This window comes from Primulina tabacum, chromosome 5 (assembly GCF_025594145.1).
Source record: "Primulina tabacum isolate GXHZ01 chromosome 5, ASM2559414v2, whole genome shotgun sequence".
Taxonomy (NCBI): Eukaryota; Viridiplantae; Streptophyta; class Magnoliopsida; order Lamiales; family Gesneriaceae; genus Primulina; species Primulina tabacum.
In genome coordinates, this window is record NC_134554.1 from 41,129,353 (window position 1) to 41,141,333 (window position 11,981).

At 36.1% G+C, this 11,981-nt stretch overlaps 2 protein-coding genes across 7 annotated transcripts; both read left to right on the forward strand.

The window, feature by feature from the left end:
- The first annotated feature begins 313 nt into the window (after positions 1-313).
- Positions 314-6,581, forward strand: LOC142547708 (uncharacterized). 6 transcript variants are annotated; one of them, XM_075656114.1, is made up of 7 exons: positions 314-517; positions 1,902-2,023; positions 2,287-2,691; positions 3,180-5,118; positions 5,291-5,406; positions 5,503-5,615; positions 6,122-6,581. In XM_075656114.1, exons 3-7 carry the CDS (start codon positions 2,292-2,294, stop codon positions 6,227-6,229), a joined length of 2,676 nt encoding a protein of 891 aa, XP_075512229.1. In that variant the 5' UTR covers positions 314-517; positions 1,902-2,023; positions 2,287-2,291; the 3' UTR covers positions 6,230-6,581. The 6 variants fall into 6 exon arrangements, with proteins under 6 accessions (XP_075512229.1, XP_075512233.1, XP_075512234.1 ...); XM_075656118.1 differs by lacking the exon at positions 1,902-2,023 and having other exon boundaries at positions 2,287-2,493; positions 2,592-2,691; XM_075656119.1 differs by lacking the exon at positions 1,902-2,023 and having other exon boundaries at positions 2,287-2,493; positions 2,592-2,691; positions 3,183-5,118.
- A 702-nt stretch (positions 6,582-7,283) lies between these two features.
- Positions 7,284-9,529, forward strand: LOC142547709 (small ribosomal subunit protein uS19). Its single transcript, XM_075656120.1, has 4 exons — positions 7,284-7,419; positions 7,511-7,656; positions 8,751-8,808; positions 9,029-9,529. The coding sequence occupies exons 1-4, from the start codon at positions 7,417-7,419 to the stop codon at positions 9,275-9,277; spliced, it is 456 nt and encodes a 151-aa protein (XP_075512235.1). The 5' UTR covers positions 7,284-7,416; the 3' UTR covers positions 9,278-9,529.
- Positions 9,530-11,981: the final 2,452 nt, after the last annotated feature.

The following is an 11,981-nucleotide window of genomic DNA, read 5'->3' on the forward strand; positions in this document are numbered from 1 at the left end:
CTAACAGAGAAATAGGAGTGGGACAACTTTGGCAACTTCTGGGACTAAATCGGCACATTAAATTCGTTTAGGACTACATCGGAAACTACCCCAAACAATTGGGACTGAACCGAGAATTTAGCCGATTAGTTTAATTAATTATAAATCTTTCAAACCACAGTAAAAAAAAAAACACTAATTAAATAAAGAAGCAAAGTACGAAAGCGAACAAAAATAATTAATACTGGACTTTGTGGGGTTGGCATGCAACGGTCCACGTGGCGGCCTCTCGACCACATCTGCGTCAACTTTGTCACCTTTGAACTGCTGCTCCTAAACTCTCTGGGCTCAATCCTTTCGGATTAGTAGTCCAGTTTTCGTACGATTCTTTCATGTTCTTCCTGATATCTCCACTGTTTTGGAGCTTTTCTTCTGTGAGAAACAAATAAACAAAAAATATTTTATGTGGGGGACAAATGGGTGACGACAAAAAATGGTTTGGTTCAGCTGGAAGGGATTTTTTAAAGGGCTGAAAAAGGTTCAGGTCTCTTTGGATTTGGTTTATCTGAAATGGGTTTTTGAGGATGGTTTTCTTGCTGTATGCATTTAAGTATTGACTGTTTAATCTCGGGGTTTTTGTTTATCTTGGGGTGAAAGATCTGTAGATTTCTTGATTGAACAAGACTTTTAGGGATTGTGGGTTTTTGTTGAATGGACTCCAAGAAAGCAACTTTCTGGTTTGGATCATTTAGATTCTGATTAATCTAGATTTGAAAACGATGACATGCAATTTCTTGAAACTAGAAGCATAGATGGATAACTGGTTTTTTTGTGATTTTTTTGTTTTGGGTTTTCGATTACTGGATCTTGTGGTTTTTGGTTTTCTGTGGCTTGTACGTATATAAGTTTAGTTTTCTTGAAGATGGTTGAATCATCTTCGAAGTACGTGCACTCACAAGTTAAACTTCTATGTACAGCTTTTGGCCGAAAAATTGTATATTTAATGTTTAATTGCTTGAATTTTTACTGGAATTGATAATTCTCTGAATTTTCCTTAATTTTTTTTAAATCATTAAACGTGTCATTAGGGTTGAGACCACTCGTGAAAGTTTTTGCTTTCTCTAATTGCTAGAGGACACTGGTCTGCCTGTGTAAGAGGTAATATTGTCTAGAAGAAAGATGGCAAAGGAACAAAGCTACAGTAATTGTCATGTCTTTTATGGATAGGAAGGTTTAACAAGAAAGAATTTGACCTCCCCATGCTGGTCACCCTCTCACATCGCCACTCGTGTTTTGATCCATCTCTTGAGTTGATTCTGTGTAAATTATATGCATGTACAATGTTACTTCAGGGATTGATCTAGAAGATTAGTTGTTGGGGGGACGAAAATATATAGAAAATGGCTACATAATTGGAATATGAGAATGTTTGTAGATTTTAATGATAAAGGGCTACTCCATAGAATAGTAAAGTGAAAGGTTAGGTCACTCAGTCCGAGTAAATGATATAACAAAAGAATTAATGGGGAAAAAAAGAGAGTTGGAAGTGAGGGTGAGGCTTTCTATTGATTAGGTTTTTCCTGAATGTTGTACTTGGATTTGGAAGAGGAACTATGGTTATCATATAGTTATTTAAGGTAAAAGGCATGTGAAGTTCACCTGTGCGCTGGTGCCTAATGGAAAAGGCAAGAGATGAGTCGTGGACTTATGAAAGTGAGATGAACTGACGAGTTATATATTAGGATCTAGATGCATGAACAAGGTATGCCAAATGGCGTCTAATTTATATTTTAATACCGATACTTTGAACAGTTATTCATTATTATACAAGTAAATAAGCATGGCTTGTACATTATATTTCTTCTTGGATTGACAATCTTTTCATCCGAGGCATGCCTAACCCATACCTCGAATTTTTTAAGGGGCGCAAGATACGATCATCATGGTTGTGGTGCCCACTTAACTGGATGACAATGCCTTGGCCTGCTCTTAGGCCCAAAAATTGTGCCTTTATCCTACACATGCGTTTGTGCTTTCAATAATGGTGGGTAATCAATTGAAAAATAGATGTATTCTAGCGTTGTACTTAGTTTAGATGCGGTCCTTCTGATTAGTATCAATTTTTTTAAAAAAATTAAATTATTGTGACACGGGAACTGGTTTATTTATTCAAGTTCTTTCGAGTTTAGTGGGGCACTTCGAGTTTGTTCCTTTTTATATATATGGAATTATCTGTGCTACTTCGATTATGTTCCTTTTTATATACATGGAAGTTTATACAATTACTCATTTATTTGCTATTTTCAGGATTTATGTTCACAAATGACACGCTGCTGATAATGAATAAAAATGATGAAGACTTGGACTTGGCACTTGCTTTAGGTTCTGCAAATTACCGGGTCCAAACAGAGTCGAACAATGTGTCCGGTGCAGGTGTAAATGCAAAATTAAAGGTGGACATGGCATTTGCAGCATCTGATCCCCTAGCTGAATTAGTTTGGTCGCCACACAAAGGTTTGAGTCTTAAATGTGCCGATTCCAAGTTAGCTGATAAAAAACCATTTCTCCTGTGGAATGTGAGACCTAGCAGTAAGGTTTCTTCTCCATCTCAGAGTATCCGGTCTGTGGGGGAGAGAGATAAAGTAGCTATTGATGATGGAATGTTGACGTTATCATCACCAATGCCAAATTTGGAGACCAAACTCGGAGAAAGTAAGTCACTTTTGTTCTTTTTCAGTGAAACGTGGTGAGGGGTTGGCATTTGGTGATCAGTCGCATCAGTTACCTACTAAATAGAATTTTCAAAAATCGAACAAGCCAAATGTATTTATAAAATAACCGAGTGGGCTGATCTTTCACAAAAAACCAAACTACCTGATTCGGGATAGCCAAAAGTTTCGAACTAACCAAACTGAAATATATATACCAAAAAAATCCCCCCTAAGTTTGATTTAGAGAAAAAAATAACTGAAACCAGGATGAACTAATCAATATAATGAAAGATTAGAAACCTATTTAATGAGTACCGGAAACCGGACTAATTCTGTTCAATTGGTTAGTTTGGTTAGAGAGAAATTTTTCTCAGCTCTACATGGTACGTGTTTTACTTAATTTTGTTCTATGATTCTACTATGAAGCCAATTCAATAATGTCTGTCAATGAAAATGTTTTTGATTAGATGCTTATGAACCGTTATTTAGCAGAAACCGATGATGTAGTGGAGGAGAGAGCTCGCAATCCAAGTTTTATTCAGATGGAGGATTCTTACAAGAAAAATAAATATGTGGAAGAGGATGTCACATATAATGCTAGAGGCAACATTATTACAGAATTAGAAGTTGCATCTTGTTCCAAACCTAATGCAACAAAGTTATCCAAAAATAGTAATGTACAATCCCAGATGGAGCCACATGATAAAGAAACATCAGCTAGCGGAGAGTCAAAGCAGATTAAGGCTGACATACTTTGTTCTAAGTTGGAGGCCTCAGCTGAAAATGAATTGTGTAATCCCGTTGTGAAAGAGGCTCAGATTTTAGGAGAAATGAGACTTCCATCTCCACCGAACAACGAGGTTTGTTTGTATCAAGAAAAAGGCAAGGAGAAAGCATTATCCGAACGAGATATTCATCGAAGATTGGATAATGGTGATGGTGATGACAGCAATGAGAGTGTGGAAAGTTGTAACAGTGTTGGGTTTTTATCAACGGGTATAAAGAGACTGACCTGTGATCAAGATTCTATTCATAGTAACAAAAGGATGAAAATACAAGGAAGTCGTGGTTCAACGTCCAATATAAAACCTCATAGCTCTTTTATGAACTGGATATCGAACATGGTGAAAGGATTCTCAGATTCCTGTAAAGAAGAGTCTTCTGCTGTAGGTCTAACCCTCTCTTGCTTGAATGATGTTCAAGCCAAGGACGATCGAGAAACTTTTGCGTGTACCAAAACACGTGGTTCTCCAAACCTAACTATGGGATTCCAAACTATGTTTCAGTCCTTGTATTGCCAAGACACCAAGACACCTGATACAGTTGCTCCGCATTATTCTATGCAAGAATCTGAAGAATTTGTAGTGGCTGACAATACATCAACCAAACATCCTCCAAGATCATTTCACAGTGGTGACACTTGCAAGCAGATTGTTGTATCGAATGTACAAGAAAATCCTTGTGTATCAAGAAATATTGTTGGTCAGCCAAGTCAACCATTGGTGTTCTCTGCAGATATGGCTGGTTCTCCATTTGATTACGAGACTAATTTGGCAGAAAATAAAGATGCAGGAGAAATCCCAACATGTGATGGAACTGCAGGGAATATAGCTCCAAGTTCTCCATTGGCAACGAGTAACTTACCTGGAAAAAGTAATTATCTTACCAGTTTGTGGATTACTCGCCTTTCTACCAAAACTCCTCAGCTGGGAAAGGGCAATGAGACTAATCAAGTGGCAGTTGAACGCCACATCGAGTATCAGAATGTAATTCCTGACAGTAATGATCAGAATCATTCAAAGTCTCTGGCCCATTCTCACGAAGAACGTGTTTATGGTTCCTCAAAAGAGATTCAAAGGCTTGCTTCTAACCCCGATGTCGTTTCTGATGGTAATTGTGCACATAAACTAAGGCCTACACATCCTACTTCAGAATTTAGTGGAAGTTCAGAGGCAATGGCATCAGTATTCGCAAGACGGTTGGATGCCCTGAAGCGCAATGTACCGACTGAACGAGAAAAAAAATTAACTCGTTCGTCTATGTGTTTTTTCTGTGGCAAAAGTAGTCACAATTTGCGCGAATGTCCTGAGGTAGCAGAAACCGAAATCGAGGAACTGTTGGTTAAGACCAGTTCACATGACATGATAGAAGAATCTAATTCTTTGTGCATTAGATGTTTTCAATTCGATCATTGGGCAATTTCATGCCCCTCGGGATTGGCAAATAAGCATTGTCGATCAGAAAAGCATGCGTCGGGTATTAGTCCTAAAGAAATTATTACTACATCCCATTCGGAGAGTGAATTTAAAGAAAATGGAGGTCGTAGTTTTCCTTTTCTTAGCTTGGTAACTTCAAAGAATAATGATGTGCCTGCAGAGATCTTTCACGCTATAAGGAAATTACGTCTGTCTCGTGTGGACTTTCTGAGGTAAAAGCATATGCACTTGACGGCTATATTTTCTTGATGATTTATTTGCTAAAAAACACCACTTGGAAAGGATATTATATTAAACTATCAGCACACAATGACCTTTTTTTTTTTATATGACATTTTGGCTAAATTATCATCCCTTTAAAGAGGTTATTTTACATGATTTCAGATGGATGGATTCCCATGTCTCTTTTACCCATTTGAACGGTTTTTTCTTGCGTTTGAGGCTTGCAAAGTTGGAATCTGGATTAGGTGGAACAGGGTATTGTGTTGCTTGCATTATAGGTATGCTACAAACATTTCTGGACGGAAATAAAATAACTTGATGTATGGTCTTAAATGTGCTCATTGGTTCTTTTGTTTCTATGTTTGTGATCATAGGGGATACTCGAGAAAACATCCCTTGCAGGCCAAAGAAGTCTGTCTTAGTAGATGTTGGAGGGATCATATCCTCCATTGGGAGTCAGTTTATCTCCAATGATGAATTTCTAGAGGTATGTGTGGTTTCTTTAAATATGTTTTTATCGTTTAATGAAAGGGCTATGTCTTCTTCTTGTTACCTCCTCTATTAGCTTACCAATCTCATTATAACTGTGTATAGCTGAAAAGTTAGTGTCTCTATGGAAAAAGTGATATCAGTACTAGCTGGTGGCCGGATAGTTTGTAGCATTCAAAGTACCTATGGCGTTAGCCGTTAGGTCCATCCATGAGTCGGTTTTTTGAGGTTCATATACAGATATGTAGATACTGTTTCGAAATTGGTTGTTCGTACCTTTTAGCTAAATGAAGTCCTAATTTAATATGTTCCCTTCCTAGCAATATTTTCCACGATGAACTGTAATGACCATGTCAGAGCTTCCTCACCCAAACACCACAATTCTCCATGCTCTGCACCTTCATGTTTTCCATTATCTTAGCTCGTCTTGCTCCTTACTCATCATGCGTGCATCTGTGTATCTGCTTTTCATTCTAAACTGGATGGCACTCACTCTCTGGGCAGGATGAGATCAAGGCTTGGTGGTGCAGAATCCTGAAAACTGGCTGCAAGCTTCCATCTTTGGATGAGTTGAACTCAAGATTCAAACACAGAATGAGCTTTGGATTTTAGTTTTCATTTTGCTTCTTCTCTTCGCACATTGGGAAAAGCTTAAGCATTTGTTGTAAATTAGTTGGGCTCGAGGGCAGTACACTAATCGGGGCGACAAGAAGAAGTCCTCTCCAAGTTCGAACAGAAAATAAAATGTAATGTGTATTTTTTCCAGAAGACACAAGTTCTTGTTACTCGGGTTCTATTGAGTCGTCCCGTTTCGTCTCGCGCACCCCCTCGAAAGAAATCCTGGATGCGCCCCTGGTTTGGATCGTCTTGTTTTCTATTCCCCTTGATGCTTTGTATATGAAATTTTGAAAATCGATTCAGATTTTACATTTAATAGCTATATTTTTCAGTTCGAAATTGTAACTATGCGCTTGATTGTCAATATTTCCAGTTTGTCATCTCCTTTTATATGACAAAAAATAAAATCAAATTATAAATCATATTCTTAATATATATTTCAAATATCTCGTAGAAGTTCAAAATTTCATTACATATCGGTGTGAACATGGTATTAACAAAATCATTCAATATTAGGGTAAAAATTTATATGAGACGGTTTTACGGATCGAATTTTGCGAGACAGATATCTTATTTGAATCATCCATAGAAAAAATATTATTTTTTATGTTAAGAGTATTATTTTTTATTATGAATATCGGTAGGGTTGATGCGTCTCACAGATAAAAATTTGTGAGACTGTCTGTCTCACAAGAGATATATTCTTCAATTAAAAACGATTTGAATCCAGATTTATTAGTTAGATCTAATCAATCAAGATAAACCGCATGCAACATCGCAACTTTTAGAATATGTTTTGATCCGAGATTTTTGAGGGAATTTTGTTACAATTGAATATGAAGCATGAAATCGTAAATCTAAATTCACGGTTCTTATTTTATATGGATGCTGATTCATTCTTGTTTTATTCGATGTTTAACTCAAATTTACAAAAGATTATTATATTATTCAACTATATTTATCATCTTCATATTATGTTTAATTCATAGAAGTTTAATTAATTAATTAATTAATTAAGAGATTAATTATAAAATCAATTGGGCCGATTAAGGTTGAATTTCTATTAATGTCAGCCCATTGTTTCCCAAAACATACAAATGAACAGCCGAATCCACCCTCTCACTTGACCTCAGTCGAAAACCCTAGGCGCGTGGATTTACGAGCAATCCCCACAAGTAATCATGGTAAAATTCTCAATTTTTTTTTTTGTTTCGCTCGCGCACACTGCACACTCGGTTAATGTGAAATTTTGATGATTTTTATGCATATTTGTAGGCGGATGTGGACACCGAGGTGGTGGCGGGACAGCCGAAGAAGAGAGCGTTTAGGAAGTTCAGTTACAGAGGCGTCGACCTCGATGCACTCCTCGATATATCCACTGATGAGATCGTCAAGCTTTTCAATGCACGTGCACGTAGAAGGTACGTTTTTTCTTTGATGATTTCATGTGTCTTGTTGCGGAGAAATCTGCTCCATCTTGATCGAAATATGAATTGAATTTTATCGGAACAGTTGTTTAGAAGTAGTCGCAAAATCGCAATCCCAATCGAAAAACTTTTTCTGGAGAATTTCTCATCAAAGCAAAAATTAGCCTTTCTCGTGTGCAATGTCGAGTCTGATCATGGTCTTGAAAATGAGTGATAAACTTGTACATAAAATTTCTTATTGATTGAAATATGATTGATCAAAGCAGTGGGTAAGAGGCTAGAGCTAATCGCAAGCCTGATCAAGTGTTTCTATCGTTCTTATTCGCTGGTGTGCAGCAACTGTTTGTATTTGACCCTTGCCTTTCAACTTCTTTTTTTAGAAAATATTTAACAAGATGAACTTTGTTTGTCCATGTGGGCTTTGAATCTTCTTGTTTTTAGTTAGGCAATTTAGTTACACAATCGTAGTGCATTAGCACGCGAGGAAAATGCAACCCAACCTTGTATTACCGGTTACTTTGCCCTTTTATAGCTGATGGTTTTCTACTTGGCGCATCAGGTTCTATTAATATATTGTTTTACTAATAAGATTGTCTGTATGGGCTTTAAATCTTCTTTTTTATATTTAGACAATCGTAGCACATGAGAGAAATCTAACCAATATTTTCACTTTGTGGTGTTTGCTTTATATCGTCGGGGATTTTCTGCTTGGTCGAGATTTTTTTTTTAATTTTTGGTGTAAATATGTAGGAAGAGGGTGGAAAGTGCAGTTTTTTAATCTTACTTGATTTGCTCCTGTGTAAATTAGTTCGTCTTTTCCGGCCATTATTTATTGATCTAGCCGTAACTTTTAATTTTTGTGATTCAACCCTTTTCATGTGGTATTGAACATTGTTTGTAACTTTTATATGTACCATCTGACTTAGCTACGTTTAATAAATTGAACTGGATTGATCTATTATTATCATCTATGGCCTACCACGTTAATAGTGTGTTTGTGCTGTTGTATACGGCAAGTTTATCCTACTTGCCTGCCTTTCTCCACTTCGGTTTTGTACTTGTTGTTGCTTACATAATTATGTTGTCAGGTTCCAGAGGGGTTTGAAAAGGAAACCTATGGCTTTGATTAAGAAGCTTCGCAAGGCTGTGAGTAATCAAAACTTTCAATCACTGGATATAGATGTTCCAACAAATATGTTTTGTTCTCGTAGTGACCTTGTTTCATCGCTCGTTGAATTGTGGTCTTTTGAACCCACTAATATAAAATTGCCCATTGTGTTGCAAGTAATTGCCGTGTATATAACCAGTTTATGTTTTTCCAGTATCTTTTGTTAAATTTATAAGCTCACATAATACTTCATATCAGAAACGAGAGGCCCCACAAGGCGAGAAGCCCACCCTGGTTAGAACCCACCTGAGAAACATGATCATTGTCCCCGAGATGATTGGAAGTGTCCTTGGAGTTTACAATGGCAAGACCTTCAACCCAGTCGAAATCAAGCCTGAAATGATTGGACATTATCTAGCTGAGTTTTCAATTTCATACAAACCTGTCAAGCACGGTAGACCGGGTATCGGTGCCACCCACTCCTCGAGGTTCATTCCTCTTAAATGAGTTTTCTTCCATCCCATCAATTCGGGTAGCACAGTGACCATAGAAAATGTTCTATTTCTGAAGTTTGTTCTTATTAGATCTTCTTAGCACCTTTTTTTTTGACAATTTGGTTCCTGGTGGAGGCAATCTTAGGGATTGAGTATTTTTTTTCCCATACAGAGTTTAGACAGCTTCTCTTGGTTTATTTATAACTAGATTAAGTTTTGTTGGAAAATACATGATTTATTGATAATGTTGATGCTTATAAAACTATATCAATTTTTAAACACATGACACAAGTGTAATTTTAAAAATTAGATTTTAACTTGAGTGATTTGGCATTCAGATTTGGTGAATTATATTTTTTTAGATAAAAATTTCATTTAATAAGTTTTTCAATATTAGATTTTATGAGTGGAATTTTCTGATAAAGTTTTCAAATTAATGAAAAAATTCATGGAACTAAAATACAATAAAAACCCATAATTTTTTTTATATTGATAAATCAAAGTACATCACCCAATCAAAATTATAAAATACCTTGACATATCCAAGCGAGAATATAATCATCAAGTGTCAAGTATCTCATATCACTGTATCTCCCAAGCCCAAGTAAAAAGGATATATATTGCTCGTACAACAAAAAAAAAACTTATAATTTGATACGAAAGAAATTTTTATCCAAATCTGCAGGAGAATCCTCAAACATCTTGAGTTCCGTCCCTGTCTCGGCAGGGTAAACAGTGACAGAGAGTGCCAAACCACGAGCCTTCATTATTCGGGATGTATCGCGATGAGCTTTCTTGAACCACTTCGAGACACTCCGAATACTCGTCGCAGAGAACCGAATGCTAAGCCATTGATGAACCTATCCCACAAAATCTCTACTGAAAAGACAAGTAAATAATATGTGATTTAAACTCTCTGTACATGCATAACAAAGCACACATCCCTTGATAAATAACACAAGGAAAGTGATCCTCAAATCCCAACATTAGAATAAGAAGCATGCTTTTGTAAAATATAGAGTTTCCATATCATCGAGGCCCAAGGTACAACAAGGTCTGAAGAACTAATAAGTTCAATTAACCTCCAAAGAGACATTAGAAAAACGGGAGGCTGACCGAGAAGCAGCCTGCCGAGAAGTGCCAGAGTCACCACATTCTCGCTCATCTTGTATCATAATGACCAACTTGATGAGTGGGGAGAGTCGGAGAATCTAGTCGTCTTGGTCCAAAGATAAATATGACGATCACATCTATTTTATAAGGTTGTGTTCGGGGAGATGTATTTGAAATCAACGGATTTCGATTATAGTTTTATTGTTTACAAAGAAATAATAGATACAAATTTAAATCTGTATTTATTTGTTTATACATTATAAGTATACAGTAGAATGAATTTCAAATGACATCATAATTGAGTGAACTTGAAATTCATCATATCTATATAAAAATGTGATATGTGAATTTAAGATTTATGATCTTAATTATCTAAACAATAGAGGTGGTAAATACAATTTAAAACGCCAAAGGGGACCGAAATGATATTATTTTAGGGCCTGTTTGGTAGGGTTGATTAAGGCTGGATAGATTTTCTAGCTCATGTTTGACTTGATTTAAATGTTATTTCTATTGTTAATATTGGAAAAGAAGTCCACGACAATGCCACGTATTATAACAATCTCTCCTTAGTACCAAGGATTGTTGGTAGCAAAATACGTAATTGTCCCTTCGTTTTAAATCAAAAAAATTTCACAGTTGCTAAACCTCGCTGCACATTCACACTCTCTGTCTTCATTGTCGACAGAAAATTTGATTCCTAAGTTTCGATGTTTTCTTCAACTGGGTTTGCACGACAGCTTTCGAACGGATCTATGATTTTTTTTTTGTACAAAAAAATTAAATCAGAATATTCAAACAATAAAATTACTTACAACAACCAGCATTTTCCCACGTATTGCAACCCATCTTCAGATCTAAGTAGTTGAGTGCTCTGTGTAAAACTTCAAAACAAAAATTTTTCCGCAGTATTTGCATATGCGAAAATACTCATAGACAATCATAATCACAAGTTGTCGTTGATTAGTGCTTGGTGTTTTTAGGCTTTCTTTCCTTGGAATCACTGTAAAAGAAGAAATTGGCGTGGAAGACATTTTGGGAGGAACGCTTGGAAGAAGATATTTTATGTGCTTTGTGGAAAGAATAGTGTATTTTGTGGTGTGAAATTCGATTGTGAGAATTTGGTTGAGTATTGCATGGTATTTTTTTTGCTTTGTGGGAATTATCAATCAAATTATTAATCATTTAATTATCTCATCCCACGTACCAAACGGTCCCTTAGTGTAGTTGAAAATATTACATTAATTATTGAAACAATATATTGTACCCTGATTATGACTTGAATTACTAAATGAGTTATCAGCTATCCCAGGGGTCATGAAATTTGACAAATATTTGTGGTAGAAATGAATAGAATAAGATATAACATGGGGTAACGAAGAAAAAAGTTGATCATTGTTAGAAAGTCGGATATCCAGTTTTTTCGGGTAGTGTTTTTACTACCCGAATCCGACTCGACTCTCGTAACTACTCGAGTATTCGAGTACCTGATAGTATCGGGTTTGGGTTCAACTATTTTTTTTTAAAAAACTTAGTTTTTCTCATTTTGTGGCTACAAAAATATATATCAAGAAAAAATAGGTTTATCAAAATAATCATGTCTA